The sequence below is a fragment of the Thalassophryne amazonica genome, chromosome 21, assembly GCF_902500255.1.
Source record: "Thalassophryne amazonica chromosome 21, fThaAma1.1, whole genome shotgun sequence".
Taxonomy (NCBI): Eukaryota; Metazoa; Chordata; class Actinopteri; order Batrachoidiformes; family Batrachoididae; genus Thalassophryne; species Thalassophryne amazonica.
In genome coordinates this window covers 19,269,585-19,294,471 of record NC_047123.1, presented here as the reverse complement: position 1 = coordinate 19,294,471, position 24,887 = coordinate 19,269,585, and the positions used below count along the sequence as shown (strand labels likewise).

At 40.3% G+C, this 24,887-nt stretch overlaps 1 protein-coding gene across 1 annotated transcript in view; it reads right to left on the bottom strand.

Annotated features, from left to right (window-relative positions):
• enpp1 (ectonucleotide pyrophosphatase/phosphodiesterase 1) overlaps positions 1–24,887 on the bottom strand; it is a 67,711-nt gene that overhangs the window by 26,489 nt on the left and 16,335 nt on the right. Inside the window, exons 3-14 of the mRNA XM_034162277.1 lie at positions 24,824–24,881; positions 21,610–21,707; positions 21,449–21,528; positions 18,580–18,699; positions 17,315–17,424; positions 15,935–16,000; positions 15,776–15,848; positions 15,434–15,542; positions 8,022–8,153; positions 7,913–7,944; positions 7,642–7,769; positions 5,969–6,038 (exon numbers count right to left, since the gene is read on the bottom strand). Coding sequence (XP_034018168.1) covers positions 5,969–6,038; positions 7,642–7,769; positions 7,913–7,944; positions 8,022–8,153; positions 15,434–15,542; positions 15,776–15,848; positions 15,935–16,000; positions 17,315–17,424; positions 18,580–18,699; positions 21,449–21,528; positions 21,610–21,707; positions 24,824–24,881 — 1,076 coding nt within the window. The remainder of the gene's footprint in view (positions 1–5,968; positions 6,039–7,641; positions 7,770–7,912; positions 7,945–8,021; positions 8,154–15,433; positions 15,543–15,775; positions 15,849–15,934; positions 16,001–17,314; positions 17,425–18,579; positions 18,700–21,448; positions 21,529–21,609; positions 21,708–24,823; positions 24,882–24,887) is intronic.

Genomic DNA, 24,887 nt, shown 5'->3' with positions numbered 1-24,887 from the left:
TTGGCTTTTTAAAGCAGATTTCCTAGCAATTTGCCTTAATGTTAATATCCATCTCTCTAGTCACACACATATGTTTACATACACTCATCATGTACAAGACAGGGGCTTTCTATTGTTTCTTTGACTTGGTCTTTTTCTAGAACTGTATAATTGCACAGCATGCCTTTAATAAAAAAAAAGAAAAGAATTTGGTGCACAAGTTGAAAATTACTTTAGATGTTGATCAAGCAACAGAGGGGCAGACATATACATACACCCACTTAGATTATGATGGTGCTGAAAGTTCTATGAGGACTCTAAAACTCCTACCAACTACAACTGGTAGTATATTATTCTCTGTGCTGACATAAAAAGGCTTTGTTTGACACAACTCCTTTGACTGACCAACACATAGTACACTGGGAAAGTCCAAGCAGCTGACTGAAGAACTGAGAACTAAGAAGGAGCCATTTCTAAACAAAAGGACTTTGCAAGATCATCAGTTCCAACAGTTGTACGTAAGTACAGTTTATTGGGAGGTGAAACCACTTTACCAACAACTGGAACAAGACTCAACTGTCACCATCAGCTGAAAGGAAATTAGCTTGAATGGTAAGGAACATCCTAGAAACCATCAAGGTACAGATCTGCAATGAATGGGAAGCTGCTGGACCACCAGTGTTACTGTCTACAGTAAAGTGAGTTTTGCATCATCATGGGCTGAGAGGCTGCCATCCAAAAAAATAACTAAACCCTGCTCTAAAATTGATACCCTTAAGCTTGATTAAAGTTTGTAGTTGACCATATGAAAAAAGAAAAAAATTCTTGAGGAAAGTTTTATAGTTAGATGAGACAAAGATAAAGCTGTTTGGTCACAACAACCCAAGAAGGCTGGTCCAATTCTTAGGAATGATGGTTTTACTGCTGGTGAAACTGAGGCATTGCACAAAATGGATAGAATAATGAAGAAGGTCTACCACAGTAGTCACAGCTAAAACCTCAAACCATCAGAGAGACAACTGAAATATAGACATGGTTGGTTGTTCCAACAAGGCAACGACCAAGCACAAAAGCTGGTTGTGGAATGGATAAAGCAGGCTGACAGCTTTGGAATGGACCCTGCAGTCCTGACGTCAATCCTATTTCAAAAAAAAAAAAAAATCTGTCTGTCAGCCTGTGCCCGAAAACCAAAAATGTTTATTAAACCACCAATTCTGCCAAGAACAGTGGGTCAAATATCCAACTGGAACTCTTCCAGAAGCTTGTTGATGGCTACTACAAGCACCTGATCAAGGTGAAATTTGCAAAGAGACATTCAGCCAAATATTATGTGTGCTGTTCTTCTATTTTTGACCTTGTGTTGATTTCAGAAAATAAACTAAAACCTGTGCACCAATTTTTGTTGATACAAAATGTACAATCAGTTTGTCCCAGAAAAACAACAGTTCACAGAAATAACTGAAGGCCCAGTATTCCCATGACATTTGTGTCCATTCTGAGTGCAACTCTGCTTTTACACTGTAATTTTATGAGCAAATTTGCAGTGCTGCACAAAAAATTAATGTATACTATAAATTCAATATTTATAATGCAACAAAAATAATGCAAAGATCCTAGGGTTAAGAAGAACATCATGTAGATCAATTCATTATTAAATGATCATTTTCTCTTGTTTGTTGTTAATTTTGTGACTTTTTTTTAATTAGCAACTAGATCAGGTTTTGGTTGTTGTTTTGGTTAGTTTTAAAAAATTTACAGTACCCATCAAAAATTTAGAGACACTTTCCCATTCAGCTCAATTTGGGAATTTCAAATGTGCTCTATTACTGACAAAACACAAAAAACATGAAGAGGATGAGGAATTGTTGTCACAGCTCATACAGCGAGTGTGTGTGCCAATATAGGCTGGACATGCCACCAAGTGGTAGCCAAGCAGAACTGCACCTTAAACATCCACAGTCATTTAGGATTCCCACTCCAATGTCTGAAATGGGAATGGTGCGGTGTTATTCCACAGCATTCAGTGTGTAAGCTGCCCAGTAACCAAGATGGATCATTTCTGATTGTGCTTGTTCTTACTTCATAGTAACTAAGTAGTCTGTTCCTGTGAAGGCTCTCAGTTGTCCAGGTGGTTTCCATAGTAGAGAAGCTTGAATCTTCGACTGGACTGGGTTGCTGAGACACACTTTGTCCCCTGTTTACAATGGGATACTCAGGTCTAAGCAGTTTCAGTCTTTTGTTCATGGTAATGAGTTATTCACGTCATCAGGAGAGTCGTCAGGAGAGACGTCAGTCCCATCGTTAGGTGGGACAGCTGCCCTGTCATTAGGAGGGTGCTAACTAGAGCACAATAGGTGCTAATTAGAGCAAATGTTAGTCACTAGCCAATAGCAGTCTGCCTCTCGGTAGGAGGGGTCTGGTTACGTTTAAAACTCCAGCTTTTGTGGCTTCTGTTATTCTTCTCTACAAGAGTCAAGACAGAAGTCAGACTACCAAAGCAAGAATTTTAGTTGAGGAAGCTTCTGCGATTTGAAGCGAAACGTCCCCGCGTCAAGCAACCCAGTCCAGTCGAAGATTCAAGCTTCTCTACTAAGTAGTCTGATGTACCAAATAACTCTAGTGTCATGTTTGATGTGCAATGTGAGCTGAATTTGTTGACTCAGGTGCAGAAAAGATTCCACTGGGAACTCCGCGACATTAGCTTCTTCTTCTTCTTTGTCTTTCGGCTGTTCCCGTTAGGGGTCACCACAGCAGATCAATCGTTTCCATCTCACCCTGTCCTCTGTATGTATCTTCCTCTGTCACACCAACCACCTGCATGTCCTCTCTCAGCACATCCATAAACCTCCTCTTTGGTCTCCCTCTTCTCCTCCTGCCTGGTGGCTCCATCCTCAGCATCCTTCTCCCTATATACCCTGGGTCCCTCCTCTGCACATGTCCAAACCATCTCAATCTCGCCTCTCTGACTTTGTCTCCAAACCGTCCCACCTGAGCTGTCCCTCTGATATGTTCATTCCTAATCTTGTCCATTCTTGTCACTCCCAAAGAGAATCTCAACATCTTCAGCTCTGCCACCTCCAGCTCTGCCTCCTATCTTTTTGTTAGTGCCACTGTCTCTAAACCATACAACATAGCTGGTCTCGCTACTGTTTTGTAAACTTTCCCCTTCACTCTTGCTGATATTCTTCGGTCACAAATCACTCCTGCCACCTTTCTCCACCCACTCCACCCTGCCTGCACTCTCTTCTTCACCTCTCTACCACACTCTCCATTACTTTGAACAGTTGACCCCAAATATTTAAACTCATCTACTTTCACCACTTCTACTCCTTGTAACTGCACTATTCCACTGGGCTCCCTCTCATTCACACACATGTACTCAGTCTTGCTTCTACTGACTTTCATTCCCCTTCTCTCCAAAGCATATCTCCACTTCTCCAGACTAGACTCAACTTGCTCTCTACTCTCACTACAGATCACAATGGCATCTGCAAACATCATAGTCCATGGGAACTCCTGTCTGATCTCATCTGTCAACCTGTCCATCACCACTGCAAACAAGAAAGGACTCAGAGCTGATCTTTGGTGTAATCCCACCTCCACCTTGAATGAGTCTGTCATTCCGACTGCGCATCTCACCACTGTCACACTATTCTTGTACATGTCCTGCACTACCCTAACATACTTCTCTGCCACTCCAGACTTCCTCATACAATGCCACAACTCTTCTCTTGGCACCCTATCATAAGCTTTTTCTAAGTCCACAAACACACAATGTAACTCTTTCTGTCCTTCTCTGTACTTTTCCAACAGTATTCTCAGAGCAAACATTGCATCTGTAGTGCTCTTTCTCGGCATGAAACCATATTGCTGCTCACAGATCTTCACCTGTTTTCTAAGCCTAGCTTCTACTACTCTTTCCCATAACTTCATGCTGTGGCTGATCAGCTTTATGCCTCTGTAGTTACTGCAGCTCTGCACATCACCCTTGTTCTTGAAAATAGGAACCAGCACACTTCGTCTCCACTCCTCAGGCATCCTCTCACTTTCCAAGATTTTATTAAACAATCTGGTTAGAAACTTTACTGCGATCTCTCCTAGACATTTCCATGCATCCATTGGAATGTCATCTGGACCAACTGCCTTTCCACTCTTCATCATCTTCATAGCAGCCCTCACTTCTTCCTTGCTAATCGCTTTTACTTCCTGATTTACTCTCACCACATCATCCAGCCTTTTCTCTCGCTCATTTTCTTTATTCATCAACTCTTCACAATATACCCTCCACCTTCTCAGCACACACTCCTCACTTGTCAGCACATTACCATGTGCATCTTTTACCACCCTAACCTGCTGCACATCCTTTCCAGCTCTGTCCCTTTGTCTGGCCAATCGGTACAAGTCCTTTTCTCCTTCTTTACTATTCAACTTTTTGTACAGCTCGCAATATGCCTTTTCCTTTGCTTTTGCCACTTCTTTTCTTGCCTTACGCCACATCTCCTTGTACTCCTGTCTACTTTCTTCATCTCTCCGACTATCCCAAAACTTTTTCGCCAACCTCTTTCTCCTTATGCTTTCCTGGACCTCTTCATTCCACCACCAAGTCTCCTTGTCTTCCTTCTACTGTCCAGATGTCATACCCAGTACTGCTCTAGCTGTCTCCCTCACCACATCTGCAGTACTTTTCCAGTTGTCCAAAATTGCTTCCCCTCCAACTAGTGCTTCTCTCACCTGCTCACTAAATTTCACACAACAGTCTTCCTCCTTCAGCTTCCACCATCTGATCCTTTGTTGAGCTCTCACTCTCTTCTTCTTCTTTACCTCTAAAGTCATCCTACAAACAACCATCCTATGCTGTCTAGTGACACTCTCTCCTGCCACCACCTTACAGTCTCTGATTTCTTTTAGCTTGCATCTCCTATAAAGAATGTAGTCCACCTGTGTGCACCTTCCTCCACTCTTATCTTACCCTGTGCTCCTCCCTTTTCTTAAAGTAGGTATTCACCACAGCCATTTCCATCCTTTTTGCAAAATCAACTACAATCTGTCCTTCCCCATTCCTATCCTTGATACCATATCTACCCATTACTTCCTCATCACCTCTGTTCCCTTCACCAACATGCCCATTGAAGTCTGCTCCTATCACCACTCTTTCATGCTTGGGCACACTCTCCACCACCTCATCTAACACACTCCAGAAATCTTCTTTCTCCTTCATCTCACAACCTACCTGTGGGGCATATGCACTGATGATATTCATCATCACCCCTTCAATTTCCAACTTCACACTCATCACCCTGTCAGACACTCGCTTAACCTCCAACACACTTTTAACATACTCTTCCTTTAAAATGACCCCAACACCATTTCTCTTCCTGTCCTCACCATGGTACAACAACTTGTACCCACCGCTGATGCTCCTGCTCTTACTTCCCTTCCACTTGGTCTCTTGCACACACAATATGTCTACCTTTCTCCTCTCCATCATATCAGCCAGCTCTCTCCCTTTACCAGTCATACTACCAACATTCAAAGTCCCCACTCTCATTTTCACCCTTCTAGTTTTCTTCTTCTCCCGCTGTTTGTGGCAACGTTTTCCTCCTCTTCTTCGTCGTCTTTGCCCTGCAGTAGCCAAATTTCCACCGGCACCCTGTTGGGCAATAGCACCGGTGGCGGACGTTGTTAACCCGGGCCGCGACCGATCCGGTATGGCAATTCGATTCCGAGTCTGCATAGTTGGGTTGGCTTGTTTTATGCCGGATGCCCTTCCTGACGCAACCCTCCTCATTTATCCGGGCTTGGGACCGGCACTCAGAATGTACTGGCTGCACACCCCATGTGGCTGAGTTAACTCCGCGACATTAGCAACTTCCAAAATAAACTAAATACTTCTTCTGGGTCAATAAAATGATAGAATATACAATTTTTTAATCTAAACAGAAAAATGTAGATTAATGTGACAATCCCACACATCCACCCAGAGTCTCACCTGCATATTCTTGAAGAGGTTATCTGAGCCATGGAATCCACCCTGACAGTACTTGAGTTCGTTTTTTTGACTGAGGAAAGACACAAAACAAACACATAAAACTGAACAATTTTTGTTCCCATTGTGATTTTGGGTCTTTGATTACTCAAAAACAAATTGTAAGAACACTTTGGTGAAAATGTCAGGTCTGACAAGGAATAGAACATTCTGGGACTGGGGCATCCTCTTAAACCTGATTGGCTCTCTCAGGGGTTGTAAATCTGACTCCTCCTTGCATCTACTGTTGGACATAAATTCCTACTTAACAAGGATAATGGTAACCACAACTGTTGCTGGGAAGTGGTATGGACACAACTATAGACAACTAGAGCACCGCACTCATAGAGCGCTAACCTCCGCCAACACTAGTCTCCACTTCCACAAATTTTTACCTTGAAAAAAAATTTCAAAATCAAAGTCCTGTTAGAAGTGGCTTTTCATAAACTAAAGTACAATACAAAAAATAGATCAAAAGGGCTTTTCAATTTTACAATCAAATATCTGCGAAATACACAATATGGATCAGATGCGGATCAAATTTTGTCTATTTATTGAGAGTGCCAGGTTGCATCTCAGTGTCACAAATGAGAGTGACTGAGGTACTTTTGATTGAGATATAATGCAAAATGTACACCAAATGGAGTTTTCAATATTAAATTCAAATATCCACAAAATCCACAGTCTGGATCAGATCTGGATTAAACTTTGTCAGTCAATAAAAGATACAATCCCACATAACACTCTCAAATATGAAATAAATCTGATCATTTTTAACAGAGTTATGAATCTTTGAAAATTTGTTCAATGTTAAAGTTAGGGATTTTTTTTACAATTTTCCATTTCTCCTGATGTTGACCTTGAAAATGTAATCAGTTTTTGCCTATCAGGATATGAATCTTTAGTAAAAATGTCATAATGATATATGAAATGAGATATATATATATATATATATATATATATATATATATATATATATATATATATATATATATATATATATATATATATATATATATATATATATATATATATATATATATATATATATATATATATATATATGATATGCTCCAGGCTGATCACAAACAAACAAACAAACAGGGATGAAAACAATGAACATGCTGCCTCTATATTGAGATTTAGTACAGTCAGGTCCACAAATATTTGACCAGTGACAACCTCTGTAATTTTGCCTCTGTACACAACCACAATGGACTTGACATGAAACAGTCAAGATGCTCTCGTAGAGTCGACTTTCATCTTTAATTCAAATGTTTTTAAAAATTATCACTTAAATATTGGGGGAATTACAGCCATTTTTAATATACATTCTCTTTATTTTTAGAGCACATAAGTAATTGGACAAATTAGGATTATTGTTTTTACAAATCTTCACTTTTACAACCAGTTTTCCTTAGACAAGTTAGGGGACGGATACATGAACATTCTCACGTCACTGACTTGGACTTCATTAACATAGTTCATTTAGAAATACAAACACTATGGTACTGCATGGTAAATCTGTCTGAAGTTTATAGGTACTGCAGAATGCTCGTTTGGGATTTTTGTTCAATTCCAGACATTCCTGAAACAATAGTTGTTGCTCTGAATTAATAAGGCGGTGGCTCAGTTACCGTGCCGCCTGCCAGCCCGACGTCATATAGATGTGGCCCCTCTCTATGCGGACGTTTCTGGCAAAGTGCAGCCGCTTGGGGAGGTTTTCTTTGAGGTAAGGCCTCATTGGCTGGTTCGGGATCAGGCACTTCATAAAAGACACGGACAAAGAAAATCAACATTCAGCAGCTAAAGAATGAGCTGATTGACATGAACTCAAGCAAGCAGATAATGCTTCCTTTCTTCTTATCAATACAAAAGTCACCACGGCTTCTGAAATGCTCCACATACCGACAGGTTCCTCACCAATCCCTCGTAGTCAACTGGGAAAAGAAACAAATAGGAATTCTTAACAAGGACAAGGTTGGGCTCACTGATCGTGTTATTGACAGGAACTCACAGGAAAAGAAATCCTCCGGGAGGCGCTTTGGTCGAATGCGAGCGGCGGCGCCTGAGATGACAGTGAAGTCATCTATATTTTCTTGGAAGGATGACACATACATCGCCTTTTCGCACGTAGCCTCCTCCATGCCTGACACAAAACAAAACAGGTCAAATTATATTACAATGTGAGCAGTGTTTGCCTGTCTGTTTTCCGGCACTCCTCCCAAATCCTTTGTCCAATTTCAATCAAAGTTGGTACGTGGATGAAGGTCAAACCTGGAAACTGCCATTAAAGGGTTTGCTTCAGCAAAGGTCAAGGTCACTGGGATCAAAGGTCTTAAATTTGATTCCCCCCCTCCTTCCTTCAATCCAGAGTCCACCACACATGACACACATAAAGAATGCAGCTGTAGCACCTGGGCGGCACCATTTTCCTTCCTGTGTGTTCATCCTGTGCATCCGAATGTGAAAAAAAATAATGGACCAAAACTTGGTGGAGTGACTCGTGGTCAGCCAAGGATAACTTGATTTGATTTACAGAAAAATGGTTCAAAAGTCGAGGTCAAATGTTTGATCCAATGGGGATATTTAGAATTGCTAACTCTGGCTTTCAGGTACCCCCTTAACCTGCACATTTTCCATCTCTCCCTGTTCTGCCACAAGCTGATTAGCTCATTCAGGTGTCTGTAAGCTCTTGATTGGCTGAGCAGACCCGAGTACCACAGGAGGAGATAGTTGCCACTGAAGACACAGACACAAAAACGTCTCACAATCCACAGAGGTTTCTATCCAAAATCCAGCACCCTGAAGCTCTATATACAAAAACAGGGAAAGCGAGGATTAGTGAACATCAGAGCCACAATCCAGGATGAAATGAGGAGCATCTGTGATCAGAAAGATAACCCACACCCAAGATAAGCTGAGACGAGAGCGCCTCAGACAGCTGAAGACACACTGTGATCAGGACAACCCAATCTCACGCCATTACGTGATGGCATCACGTAATGGCGTGACGACAGCAGGGGTGATATGATTATAGAAAGTATATGGACAGAAATAGTAAAATAAAAAACAAAACCAGCACGTAAACAAAAAAGGCGTGAGACTGGGCTGGATAAGGAGCAGGAGGTATTGTGGAAGACCAAGAGCATCCATGAGATGTACCAGCGACAGAGAGACGAAGTGGCTGACATCAAGAAAGGACTGGAATGGAGACTTTACAAGTGTTTTAGTTTCTGATTGGGTCAAATCAGAAGAGACACTGTGGGATTAATAAAGTTGTTGATTGATTGATTGAAATCACTCCATATGAGCACTCCTGGTGTTCCCAAGTAGTCTCTGAGCCAAGTCCTAATCAGGGCTGACGCTGCTTCATTTTAAAGATTCTGGTGTGTTCAGAGTGGCAAGGCTGTGGAAATATATTGCACAAATCTGCTACTGTGTACTTCAACATTTCTAGTAGACTGTCATGAACAGTGGTGAATCATTCCTATTTTTCTGCTTCGTCGGCAGAACCAGAAATGTTCAGACAGTCAAATCAATTTCCTCTTTTGGAGATGATGTGTTTGATGACCTTTAACGCAGCTGATTACAAATCACATTATCCGAAGATGTAAAAAGCAACTTGGTTGCGGTGAAGCACTTTGCTTGCTTTTGCACCCAGACAGCACTTGTGTATCATCAGCACTTCCTCCGTGTTCGTCTGTTTCCCTGCAAAAGGTGCACTGGCTCACCCAAAACAAATATTTGAGGCTGACACTAACCCACAAAAGTGCTCCTCTCTCGCGCACAGGCTCGAAGCTGATGCTACAGTATGACTGAGTGCTGTGAAACCACAGAGCGCTCGGAAGCCTGGACCAGATCACAAGGACGTGAATGTTAAGACAAGAGATATTATCAGGACTTATAATTGCTTCTAAAAATAGTGTTAATCTCCTTTGTTGAGTAACACTGTTAAAGTAGCAACGGTATGACTGGCTGACATTGATATGGTTACGGAACAGGCCGCCTCACGCCTTCAGCGGTCGTTGTAGCTCACATTCATCTTGCTGTAACAATGTATTATAAATACTAAATGTATTATATATTAAAATAGGTTAACTTTTTCCCAGTGATTGAGCTTTTTTTAAGAAGACAAAGGGAAGAAGGAGCAGCAGGAGTAACGGGAAGACAGAGGACAGGAAGGAGAGGAACAGTAGTAGCCAGTAAACCAGTATGCCTGGTATTTATATTTATATTTGCAATTTTTTTAAACTTTCACTTTTAATACTCTCTGTGCTTCTTACCCCGTGTGCTGCTGTACAATGCTGCTGGAACCTCAGTTTCCCAGAGGGAGTCTTCCCAAGGGATCAATAAAGTTCTATCCAAAACATAACGGCATGTATGATATGTTGTATTTTGCGTGTGATCCTTAGAGTGGTTTGTATTTTATTGCACTTCACCACAAGTGGGTGCAGACATATATGCAAACAGCGTCTGGGCCTCTTGTACAAACTTTTTAAAACACCTGCTACAGTTTTATCTTAGTCAGCCCAAAAGAAAAACGTCTGTGGAACTTCATTTCAAACAATTATAAAATAGTTTTTATATATTTAATTCCAACTTTCTTCTCATCATATTGACCTCAAATCCAAATGACAATATTACAGATATTATGTATTTAATATGATCCTTTTGCAACACTGAATGTTCTTTCATTATAGTTACATCAAGGCCATTTGTTCACGGTTATAATAAAATATAAAAAACAACAACAACTGAATGTTTTCATTGCTTAAAGCTGTACGGCCCTTCAAATTTAAAAAACTGACAATTTAATTTCCACTAAATTCCAAGCATTATAATATATGTTCATCTTTGTAACATTGCAAAATTACATCTCATTTTAATGAAGAAAACTTTTTTTTTCTGAGGGGGAATTTAATGGCAAATACTGTTTCTTCCTTCAAACACTAGGCAAACTACAGGAGGAGTAGCGTGTGTGCATGCCTTGAGGTTTTGAGATCACCTGTGATGTGGCCTACTTACTTGATGCTTGTTCATGGGCCATGCAACCTAACTTCTGTAAGATGTCTTGTATATCACTTCAGAGGTGTTATCTGGTTTCACAAACCGTTTTTGGATTTAAAAGTGTTTATTTCTTGCTAATGGCTACAAAATATATGAGAAACATATTAGATTTATACAGAAATGAGCTGTTTGGGAGCATTTTCCACCATCTTGGCTCATTTTGTTTGAGGGAGCAACCAGCTGATGTCATGCCGTTTTTCCTCTACTCCGATTGGAAGGCGCCGTCATGGCATTTCATCTCTTGAATTTTGACCCAACAGGGGTTGAAATTCTAAATTGTTTCCAAACAGCAGGAATTTTGATCATATTGGCAATATCATATTATGAATCCCTTATTTAAATGCTAGGGAATAAAATTATAGTCGTGCCAAAGAAAATTATTTTTATGACTTAAATCTTAAAAAACTCACTCTTAAAAAAGCAGCACTGAGGTCTAACAGAACATCTCTGTGCTTGTTCTGTTAGACCTCAGTGCTGCTTTTGATACTGTTGACCATAAAATTTTATTACAGAGATTAGAGCATGCCATAGGTATTAAAGGCACTGCGCTGCGGTGGTTTGCATCATATTTGTCTAATAGATTACAATTTGTTCATGTAAATGGGGAATCTTCTTCACAGACTAAGGTTAATTATGGAGTTCCACAAGGTTCTGTGCTAGGACCAATTTTATTCACTTTATACATGCTTCCCTTAGGCAGTATTATTAGACGGTATTGCTTAAATTTTCATTGTTACGCAGATGATACCCAGCTTTATCTATCCATGAAGCCAGAGGACACACACCAATTAGCTAAACTGCAGGATTGTCTTACAGACATAAAGACATGGATGACCTCTAATTTCCTGCTTTTAAACTCAGATAAAACTGAAGTTATTGTACTTGGCCCCACAAATCTTAGAAACATGGTGTCTAACCAGATCCTTACTCTGGATGGCATTACCCTGACCTCTAGTAATACTGTGAGAAATCTTGGAGTCATTTTTGATCAGGATATGTCATTCAAAGCGCATATTAAACAAATATGTAGGACTGCTTTTTTGCATTTATGCAATATCTCTAAAATTAGAAAGGTCTTGTCTCAGAGTGATGCTGAAAAACTAATTCATGCATTTATTTCCTCTAGGCTGGACTATTGTAATTCATTATTATCAGGTTGTCCTAAAAGTTCCCTGAAAAGCCTTCAGTTAATTCAAAATGCTGCAGCTAGAGTACTAACGGGGACTAGAAGGAGAGAGCATATCTCACCCATATTGGCCTCTCTTCATTGGCTTCCTGTTAATTCTAGAATAGAATTTAAAATTCTTCTTCTTACTTATAAGGTTTTGAATAATCAGGTCCCATCTTATCTTAGGGACCTCGTAGTACCATATCACCCCAATAGAGCGCTTCGCTCTCAGACTGCAGGCTTACTTGTAGTTCCTAGGGTTTGTAAGAGTAGAATGGGAGGCAGAGCCTTCAGCTTTCAGGCTCCTCTCCTGTGGAACCAGCTCCCAATTCAGATCAGGGAGACAGACACCCTCTCTACTTTAAGATTAGGCTTAAAACTTTCCTTTTGCTAAAGCTTATAGTTAGGGCTGGATCAGGTGACCCTGAACCATCCCTTAGTTATGCTGCTATAGACTTAGACTGCTGGGGGGTTCCCATGATGCACTGAGTGTTTCTTTCTCTTTTTGCTCTGTATGCACCACTCTGCATTTAATTATTAGCGATTGATCTCTGCTCCCCTCCACAGCATGTCTTTTTCCTGGTTCTCTCCCTCAGCCCCAACCAGTCCCAGCAGAAGACTGCCCCTCCCTGAGCCTGGTTCTGCTGGAGGTTTCTTCCTGTTAAAAGGGAGTTTTTCCTTCCCACTGTAGCCAAGTGCTTGCTCACAGGGGGTCGTTTTGACCGTTGGGGTTTTACATAATTATTGTATGGCCTTGCCTTACAATATAAAGCGCCTTGGGGCAACTGTTTGTTGTGATTTGGCGCTATATAAAAAAAAAAAATTGATTGATTGAATTGATCATATTATGAATTATGAATCCCTTATTTAAATGCTAGGGAATAAAATTATAGTCGTGCCAAAGAAAATTATTTTTATGACTTAAATCTAAAAAAACTCAAAGGCCATACAGCTTTAATATATAAAGTATACTTTTTAACATGATGCCTATAGTCATAGCTAATGAAATTAATAAAGTTTGTGAGGAAATTGGGAAATTTTCAAAGAACAACTGATGTTCATTGTAATATTTTACAGGACATAATCACGCTGTAATCTAAAAAACATTTGTCTGCTTCTTCTCCTCCTACTCCCAGGACCGTGGACAGATTACCGTCAAACTTAGTATGTGTATAAAGAAGAATGCAGGCATTGCTCTTAAAAGGATTGTTTGGCAAAGGTTAAGGAAACTGCGGTCAAAGGTCAAAATTTTACTTTGTCTGTTTGTTCCACTACTCCTCCCTGTTCCTTTGGCTGATTTACACGAATGTTGATATGTGGATGATGCTTAAGCCCAGAATTGCCCTTAAAAGGTTTGTTTTGCAAAAGTCAAGTTCACTGGGGTCAAAGTTCCAAATGTGTTTTTGACTACGATTTACCCCAAACTTGCCACATATATGAAGGTGGCTTCTAGAATTGCACAGCAAGGTCAAATTTACCAAAAGTTAATCATTGATGCTTAGGGCGTGTCTATTTGTTAGTTGGCCTGCTGTTGGTTTCTACCAAACATTGTATGTCATTGAAGGTTGACCCTGAAATTACCCTTTAAGAATTCATACGGGCAAAGGTCATATTCAAGGAATTTTGTTTTCAGCCTGATTAGAACAAAATATGGTACACAGTTAAGTGGATTCCAGAATTGCTTTGGCAAGGTCAGCCAGAGGTCAAGGTCATTATCGTCAAACGTCACACTGACACTGTCTTCATGCTCACAGGTACTATTACAAAGTAAACAAAGATTTGAAACAGGTGAAATAAATATCACAGTATTTGTCATGGGAAGGAGCTGTCATGTTCTAAAATACTCAAAACCAGAATATGTGATTACCTAGCAACAGGTCGCGTACAGGTCAAATAAAACACAAACCATGATAATGAAATTATTTCACACGTTAACTATCCAGTATTATCCAACGCCCTGTGCACACCATGTGACGTCTTTTGACACTTCACAAAAGTCTTGGCTAATTCAGTCACCTGACTGGCTAACACACCAGCGGAAACATAAGCCCAACACTGGGTTGTTGCCTAGCAACAAGCCATGTGGACACCAACCATGCAGATTTAAACGTATAGTGCAGCAGATAACAGAATATTTACAATGGAATCGTTCAAATAGTGAAACAAGCACCAAATTCAGCACAAATACTCCTTAAACATTAGTCTTTTGAAAAAACCCGCTTGCCACTTGAATTTTCAAAAGGTAGCCAGGCAGGGGTCAATTGAGGATTTACACAGGGGTCAAAAATTGAAAATGCTCTCATCATATTGAAACCTATACCACGTTATTTGTCTGATCATAACGATTCCAAAAAGGTATAGTTTGGAATATCTACGAATGAATGTTCTGGAGTTATGGGGTAAAAACAGCAAGAATGGTGACAAAGGTCAGTTTCAGTTTGTAGAGGGGTCAAAAGTTAAAGTTACTCCAATTTTTGTAAAAAGTGGTGCAAATTATTGGTTGAGCTAATAGGATTATTAAATGGAATAATTTTGACTGTGCTGAATGTTTGGTCTCCACAGTAAAGGTCAAACAATGTTGACGTCCATTGGATTCTATGACATGTGACATATGTTACCCCATAACATGATAACTATGGATGGCACATGGTGCAAACTATTCCTTTTTGAAAACCTATGAACTCAACTAATAATTTGCACCACCTTTTACAAACTTGGAGTAACTTTAACGTTTGACCCCTGTACAAACTGAAACTGACCTTTGTCACAATTCTTGCTGTTTTTATCCCATAACTCCAGAACATTCATTCGTAGATAGCCCAAACTATACCATTTTGGAATCGTTATGATCAGACAACTAACGTGGTATAGGCTTCAATATGATGACAGCATTTTCAGTTTTTGACCCCTGTGTAAATCCTCAATTGACCCCTACCTGGCTGCCTTTTGAAAATTCAAGTAGCAAGCGGGTTTTTTCAAAGACTAATGTTTAAGGAGTATTTGTGCCAAATTTGGTGCTTGTTTCACCATTTGAACGATTGCTTCAGTTATCTGCTGCACTAGTACAGATGACGGATAAAAATGTATAGACAGGGTAATAATTTATGGATGACTCAATGTTTTAAGATATAAGATGTAGTGATGTAAATTCACATGGTGATGGGTGTATGGAAGCTGTGTGTTTATGTCACCATGGTCAGACGTGATGATCAGATTGACACAATTGTGCAGATCTCGCTGTTTCAGTCCGTCCATCAACATGCCCAAAATCCTGTCCACTTTCTGTAAAGCCTGATTGACCTAGAAGGAAAAGACGAGTTAGAAAAAACAAAACAAAACACACTTTAAAATCAACTCGTGTATTGTGGTTAGATGTAGTGCACTGTGCGCCACCTCTTAATATAATTTGCATGAGTTGTATTCAATATCTTATTGAGGGATTACACTTTAAAAAAAATCTTTCAGTCAAGTCTAATGTTCTAGTCAAACTACCAAATCATAGTTGCAGCTTTTAGTTGCAGTAAATGGCGAACCTCAGCACTTTCTGGACCATAACGATGGCCGGCTGTGTCCGGTTCCTCCAGATACAAAGTGTAAAAGTCAGGTCTGAAATCACAACAGCAACACTGAAATAAAAACGTTGGTGGATATCGTTTATGACAGATACAGAAAAGAGGAAGTGAATGTGTTACCGTTTTTCCTGAGGTAAACTGAGCCACTCAAGCAGTGTTGATACTCTTTTCTCAAATGGAATGTTCCTGTAGACACAAATATATTTATTCTTCAACATAAAAAAACACTCATCAGTTTGCTTCATCCACAAACTCCAACTGAACTGAACTCTGAGAGACATGTGACATTTAAATCCTAGGAGCCCTATCCTATAGGTGTATAGTGGACAATCTAAGTGTATTTGGGAAGTGTTCAACTCCACTTTGCTATTTAAGCACTTCATTTGAGTACAAAGTCAGGTGGAAAGTGCAAATGGGTTGTACATAGTCAACTAATTAGTCGTGTTTTGCATCCGACATCCCCGTTAAGAGCTCTGGTATCCTAAAACCAGATACTGTAAAAACAATGGACAAACCATTTGTGACATCACCCACAGGCTTTCTGAAGAGAGGGTTTGCAGCCCAAATGGGGCGGGTCTGGGTGCCGCCATCTTGGCAGTGCTAACTCTGCCTAACGCTTGGCCAACCCATAATTGGGTAAAAAAAAGTTTAGTGTAGGCGAGACTGATGCACCCTGGGTGGCACAAACAAAACCCAAACATGCACCCATGTCAGAGTGGTGCTAATGTCAACAAGCTATGATACCATCTAATAGTGCTAGCATACAAATGAAATAACTCAAAAAGTCGTTGATGGAAATACTGGAGCACAGACTTCTTAGATGGTGTGTTAGTACAATTAGCAGCACAGCAAGACATATTATTACAGATATTTGTAATAAAATGCCCAGAAAGACTGATATGGATAGATACCAACAGCTAGCAGCCACCGTTCGTGATCTGTGCTAGCGAGGCCCTGAACATGACTCACCAGCACACACTAGCTGTTACTCAAAGTGACCACGCACCTAATTATTCATAACTTTATGACAATGAATCCTAAAATGGCAAGTTACTAAAAAACAACAACAACAACAAAAAAAAGTTTACTTGTACCAGGCTTTAAACATGTTTAGCTCTGCTTGAAAATTGGGAATTTTAACATGGGGGTCTATGTGGAGTGACTCTGTTTTGGAGCCAGCCTCAAATGACCACTCAACTAGCTGCTAGATTTGCCACTTCTGTGTTTGCTTCATTCATCAGGACCGGAGGTTGGGACTTGACTGCAAGATAGTGCAGTGTGATTTCTGCAGCTCTAGTGAGAGATTTTCTGGCAAGTTTACAGATCCGCGCACAACGTGTTGCTAATTCGCGATTAGTGGAAAGCATTTTGGTACTACACAGTTGTGCTGATAAAGGCTATGCTCACTCAGCCCGTTCTTCCCCATGCCCATGCTTGCAGTGTAAAGTCCAAATATACATGAACTTAACTCTTATGAAGTGTAAACGACATCACGCTTACCAATCAAAGAACTCGAAGAAGTTGGGATAGGTGCCATTAATAGCTACATCTGAGCCCGGCCAGAAGAAAGTTCCTGTTTTTACATTTTGCTGCATGGCTGTGATCCAAACCTGAAGAGAGCAAAGTGGGAAATGTGGATGAGAAGAGGAAAGGGAGGAGGAGAGTTCAGCTCCATTTTATCAGTACATTCAACGCACTGAGGGTGCACAAAGATAACAGACATCCTGCTAGAAGAGAACAACACCTGAATGCCATCAAGCACTGCAATTCTCTCTGCAGGGGTGTGTGGAGAAAAAGATTATGTTGTTTTGCCCATATCTTAAAGTAACCCTAATGATGTACTTGTTATTATTACACTGATTGCACAACTTTGTTTTTTTAGCCACTAACGACTGGGAGTGAAGCATGCTGGGGTCATTCTGAACTGGGAGTGAAGAGCTGGGGTTATTATGTTTTTGCAAAAGGAAATACCTTTTTGATGCCTGTTGATTAAAGGAATTATGTGCGCCAGGGAGTTTGAAATGGCCACTCACCCTCCCTTTGCGCACACACTAGAAAAGAGGGGGCAGAGCCATGCTCCGACAGAGTCTGCTGCGGGTTAACGTACGAACGCCCAGCCGGTTGACAAGCGCACTTTACCGAAGGTGTTGGCTCTCCACCTTAAAGGCGTCACGGTAAGAGAAGAAGAGATATTTCATGCGCTGCAACCACTTGTGTTTGATGTAACTGCTTTTGTGGGGAATAAATATACGCCTTTTTATTCTAGCAAAATGCAGTCTGTGTGATCATTTCTGTGTGCCGATCTGACCGAACCTTGTTTTTCAAAACAAGGGGTCACTGTTCATCTGCTTCATTTGCGCTTTCTTTTATTTGCATGATTCATTTTCAAGAGGGGCATGTGTCACACAGATGGAGAAAGAGATTTACGAGGCTTCTCATTAAAGTTAAACCCGCAAACCATCTGAACAAGCCCCCGTCATATTGCAGAATCTATAATTATATCAAGAAGCGCAGTTAAGACTCTTCGCAATGAGTCCCAGTGTTGTAAACAAAACGTGTCTGGATCAACCACAGAAGGCAAATTACAGCATGTAGAATAACATCATCTCAGCAGAGTAAGTCAGTTTAGTTTTCTAACTTATTGAACAATACTGTTGCACAGTTTCATGTTTTTTCAGGAAATGTTCCAAAATTTTAAACCATATTGCTGAAGACCTTTCCATTCTTGCGGTCTCACCGTTTTAAATATGCGTTTAGTTACATACCGGCTGTCCTTGGTACCACACTGGATTGAATTTCTCTTCCATTTTCAAACTGAAGAAAGCATTTCGGGTCACGTCGTACATCTTGTTGTCCACGATGCCATGAGACTCGGGGTAAAGACCCTGCAGAATCCAAAAGACAAATGCATGAACACAGTTAAATATACCTGTGGGGATTCATAGTGAGGTTCTCCAGTGTTATGGGATCATACGCTGGTTCCGCGCAAAGACACATTCATCACATTACAGTCTGAACTTGGGTCCTGGATGGCAACCACCAAGGCAGACAAAAGATCCATTCACCACCTCATGGGCATCCCCTTGACCTTCTCTAACTGCTGGAGTCCTCAACACTGAGGTACCTGCCTGGTGGATCATATCCAGATAAATGCACCACATGATGAAAATGTCATTGTTGATGCTCCCTCACAAGGCAAGTGACACTCCTCATCTGAGTCTCCCTAAGTAACCATCTGACACAATGACAATGACAGTTTATATAAATCACAACAAAGCTGCCTCAAGGTGCTTCACACAAGTAACGTTTTGTTATTGACTTATAAAGTTGTTCATGGACTGGCGCCATCTTATCTGGCCGATCTGGTGAAACCCTACGTGCCGGCCCGGGTTTTGCGGTCGCAGGATGCGGGACTACTCTGTGTTCCCAGGGTAGAAGAAGTCAGCGGGTCAAAGAGCTTTTTCTATCATTCTATCATGCACCAACTCTGTGGAATGGTCTTCCTGTGACCGTGAGGCAGTCGGAGTCCGTGGACATTTTTAAGTCAAGACTTAAAACCTATTTTTACTCTCTTTCTTATGAATAACTTTTATTATTTTTTTTAATCTGTTTTATTTTTTACTTGTGTTTTTAATTATGTATTTGAATTTTTTTATTTTTACTTATTTATTTTCAATTTTATATTGACAGGTTCTGTGTGAGGCGCTTTGAGGCAGCTTTTGTTGTGATTTGGCGCTTTATAAGCTGATTAAATTAAATTGAAATGAATAAGGTCTAACCTTACCAACCCCTACAGCAAGCACACAGCTGACAGCGGTAAGGAAAAACTCCCTCTGATGATACTGAGGAAGAAACCTCAAGCAGTCCAGACTCAGAGGGGTGACCCACTGCTTAGGCGTCATTGAGCCACTCAGTGGATCTCGGATCAGGCAGAGTTTGGACAATCAATCTCTTTTTTTGGTGTACTGATGCAGACTAAAGTCCTTCTTTCACACAAGGCTTTCAGAGGCATGTGTAGCACTATCCATCGTAAACATCCCACTACTCTCCAGGAACAAGCCACAGATTGCCACAATGCTTCCGGTGTCGCTGACTGAACGGTCCCCTCTAAAAATCTGTCTGCCCTTTCTTCACTGCACATGCATCATTTCAGAGAGTCAGCAGCAATTCACTGATTATCACCTCGTTTTTGCTTAAAACTGCACTCCAGTCATCATCTATCTCAGCAACAGATATCTGAAGCTTTTGTACAACAATCATTTCTACATTAATTCAGCATTATTTCACAATAAAAGACGGGAGAGTCATCAGCGCGACACGGCAGCGGGTCTGAGACTGACTCTCTGATTCTGACACATCTCTGAATCCCTGCTGACGCTCTGAAATGATGCATGCATAGCAAAGGCAGGGCAGACAGATTTTTAGGGTAGCTGTTTGGTCGGCGACACCGGCAATCATCAGGGTGTGGCGAGTGTTTGGGTCATGTTCACAACACTTGCCACTCAACTTCACTTATCGCCCGGTCTCCCATTACACACCACTAACTCACTACGCACAATCAATCAATCAATCAATCAATTTTTTTTTTTATATAGCGCCAAATCACAACAAACAGTTGCCCCAAGGCGCTTTATATTGTAAGGCAAGGCCATACAATAATTATGTAAAACCCCAACGGTCAAAACGACCCCCTGTGAGCAAGCACTTGGCTACAGTGGGAAGGAAAAACTCCCTTTTAACAGGAAGAAACCTCCAGCAGAACCAGGTTCAGGGAGGGGCAGTCTTCTGCTGGGACTGGTTGGGGCTGAGGGAGAGAACCAGGAAAAAGACATGCTGTGGAGGGGAGCAGAGATCGATCACTAATGATTAAATGCAGAGTGGTGCATACAGAGCACTGCACATGCAGTCTGCACGACAGGCTGAAAAATACCAGGTTATTTAGAAATGCCAAATCCATGATGAAATAAAAGAAAACAGACAAAGTACGATACAGTAAATGGCATTAAACACCCGGTAAATGTTGGCAGTCGCCGGTATTGAGGGCAAGTGTGTGCGCAGCAGGTACAGGACACCAATGGATGTTGATAACAAGACGTGCACACACCTTATGTGTGAGAGGGGCTTCAGATGGTAAATGTGTCAGAATCAAACAATACAAAGAAAATAGCACGGGTTATGTGCATTTGCAATGGTACAGATGGAAATGTGTGTTCTGAAACGAAAAAGTTGGTGAATCAATCCCCAAGTACTCTTGTAGGTTAAAGCATCCTCAATAAAGGCTTTGCCTGGGTATGACGGTCTGAACACTGACCTCCTGTAAACTCTCCTTTTCATATAAACATGATTATTTAGGGATTATTATGTTTTCCTTGCAGTGCATTTATTCTTCAGTCCAAGTCAAATCCAGTGTTTCAGCTGTGTTTACTCTCCACAAGTGTAGTGTGTGACAGAACGTGCTCATGGTCTCTCTAGGTTACACTGCACAGGCTGGAAAAGCCCTAAATTCCACAGATGGAAGATCATGGAAGGTGGGTCTGGAAACACAGTCCACTAAGAGGATGTCAGATAAACAATTTGACTAAATGTTTAACATGAATAAAGCTTAAACTGATAAGCAAAGAACAATGGACTTACAGTTACTATGGTGTAATGGTTTGGGAAGGTCTTTGTGGGATAAACCGGCCTCATGTGGGGCGTCGTTGTTCCAGACTTTCCTGTATACAGTGAAATTCAGTCACACAAGGATGGTCTAAACCCCGGTGAGTTCTGGATTCAAATGTTTGTCAGTGACTTACGTAACTTGTTGATCACAGGAAGGAGGTTGTTATACGTTTTCAAGTATTCCGCCCGGAAGCCATCCAAGGACACCAGGATGAGCGGAGACCTGGAAAAGCTGAGGGAGACAACAAAGAAAAAGAATGATGTCAATTTGAAAAAGGGGAAATGGAAAAATTAATCAGCAGAAGATGCTATCTTTGGCACCCGTGGTGCAACACAGTACATCTGTGTCTAAGAATACAAAGCAGCTCTTTGACCGTGTTGGAAAAAGGAGAAATCAAGTAAAAACAAACAAAAAAAAAAAACAAGCCCGCACACTCATATGGAACAGGATGAGAAATGTGATTACTGAAAACAGACTGCAGGCCATGAGTGGTACTTTAATTTCTGCAGATTTTGGTTTTCTTTAAAGATGTGGAACATATCTTCGCAGGAAAAGACTGCTGCATTACACGTAGTCATTTAAGGGCGATTCTTAGACTACGGGCACTTATTATGTCCTTTGATCATATTGTATGAACAACAGAAAAAAGGGGAAATTTCACACTTTTATAGTTATCTTTACAATGAAAGTGTGTTAAGAAATTTGTTCTAGTAGTCTATGATGACTTTTTCACCTTTTTTCAGCATCATTATATGCAAATATTGCCGTTTTGTGCTTGTCCCACACCCAGACTTTTGATCTTCAATGATAAAAATGAATGGTAAAGAAACGTTTTTTCTAATGTTTTAAAATATCTCTGAATAAAATATCAGTAAAATAATCAAAACATAATTGGGGTAATTCAATGTCATACCACTGTTGTGATGTTTTTAAACAAAATGTAGTTGTCCCACACTATTGCCGTAATTTCCACCACAACACTAATGTCCCTTTAAACAGTTTGTACGAAAGATTGTTTGGGTAGTTTCTATGGAGATAAACAGTGACATCAGAGCACATGTATACAGCGCCAAATCACAACAAACAGTTGCCCCAAGGCGCTTTACATTGTAAGGCAATGGTGTGGTGGAAATTACATTTACAAGGCCAATAGTGCCCATGGTTAAAGAATCACCCGTAAATATATATATTTACAGGGTGAAAACACTGCATTAATTCATATGCACTTGTGTTGATACTTTTGTGAAATGCAGCTCACTGAAAAAAAGTTGTAAATTTGTAAATTGTAAATTTGCACAAAAAGGTTTGTGCACATGCAATTAAATTTTTATAAATTTTAAATAACATATACAATTATTATACAAATAACATTTTTATAAAGAAAAAAATAAGAACAAAATTTTGTACACACTCATTTGAAGTTTTGTAAATTTGTTACAAATTTTTTATTTTTTTATTTTTGGGGGTTAAATTTGTTTCATTGAAAAACGTTTTGTAAATATGCTCCAAAAATGTTTTGTGCACCTGCAACTAATGTTTTCTAAATCAGTTTAACTGAATTAAGTTTTGTAAGTATACTTCACTGAAAAAAGTTTAATATGTTATTGGCAAAAAAAAAAGAAAAAAAATTGTGCATTTACAACTGAACTGAGATTTTATCATTTGTTCAACTGAAAATGTAAATGGTGTAAATTTGTTCTACTGACAAAAGGTTTGTGCACTTGTAGTTTAAATTTTTATAACGCAACTCAAAAAACCTTTTGTATATGTTCTGCTGAAAAACAGGTATGTCCGCATACAACTAACTTTTGAAAATGTTTCTACTGGAAACATTTAGTTTCACTGGAAAAAAAATAGAAATCAAGCAATGAAAAAATGTTCTGTGCACCTGCAGCAAAATTAAAGGATAAATTAGTTGTACTGACTAAAGTATTGCATGATCCAATGAAATTTTTTTCTTAGTAAAAATTTTCTTTTCCGTTATTTTACTGAAAAAGTCTTGTCAATTTTGGCAGCATGTTGGATCAGTGGTTAACACTGTTGCCTCACAGCAAGGTCAATGGATGGATTCCCACCTGTGGCCTTTCTGTGTGGAGTTTGCATGTCTTTCCTGTGTTTGCGTGGGTTCTCTCCGGGTGCTCCGGCTTCCTCCCACATCCAAAGACATGCAGGTTAGGTGGACTGAAGACTTCAAAATTTGTGTGTGTGGGTGTGAATGTGTTTGTTTGTCTACATATGGCCCTGCAACAGACTGGTGTCCTGTTTCAGGGTGTACCCTGCTTCACGTCCTATGACCTCTCGGATAGGATCCAGCACCCCCCCGTGACCCTTAGCTGGAGTAAGTTGAAGACGAGTGAGTCTTGACATTTGATCCATAGAATCAAAATTTTTTTTCTGAGTTTTTTCAAAGTTTTAAATATTTTATTAAAAAAGGTTTTGTAAATTTGTGCCATTGCAAAAGTGTTTTTAATTTGCTCCAATGAAAAGTGTTTGGTGCACTCGCAATTTCATTGGTGCTTCATGCTACTTGGTGCCCGGCGAAGATAGGGCCCAAAGTGAGAGAGAAAAAGACTGAGATAGCTTGGGCATGTGCAGAAGAGGAATGCAGGTCACACCAGAAGAAGGATGCTGATGATGCAGCTGCCAGGCAAGAAGAGAAGAAGAAGGCCAAAGAAGACGGTTATGGATGAGGTGAGGGAGGACATGCAAGTGATAGAGAAAGACTCGGAGGACAGGGTGAGATGGACACGGATGAGCCAAAAGTAGATGAGTCAACTTGTGACTTCCCTGGTGGTTAAAGTTTTCACACCACCTCATTGTATCATAATGACCCTCGAAGAGTTTTTAACCTGTGGCATATAAAAACATGTTGAAAGCAATAAGAGCTTTTGAGCTGAGCTTATTTTGACATCATAGATTTAACAACCAAAAGCGCCATCTTTTGGAGCCAGTCTTCGCTTTACCACAGTGTAATAAGTCTGGGGTTACACCCTTACAAACAAGCGACACATGTTTAGCCACAAAAATGACTAATATGCCCGAATACTCCATGCAACCTCAGTTTTCATAGAGAAAATGACTTTTTCCCCACTTTTTTTCTGTTTGTTTGTTTGTTTTTCCCCAGCAAACTCCAAAAAATCTGTGGTACACAAGCTGGACAGCCAGACTGAAAGCTACAAGTGTGTGTTTTTCCCTCTCCTGACTCATTTCCTCTAACATCTTTACTCAGAAAAATATCTTGGACTCAGGACAACTGCGGGTGACACATTGAAACAATTTCATTCACCCGCGGGAACAAACCATTGTGAAAAAGTATTGCACAGACAGGCTGAAGAATATCACATTACCCTGGTGGACACTGTGGCTGCTCAGTATCCTCAAGCGACAACTCCAGCCAGGACCCAGCTGCAA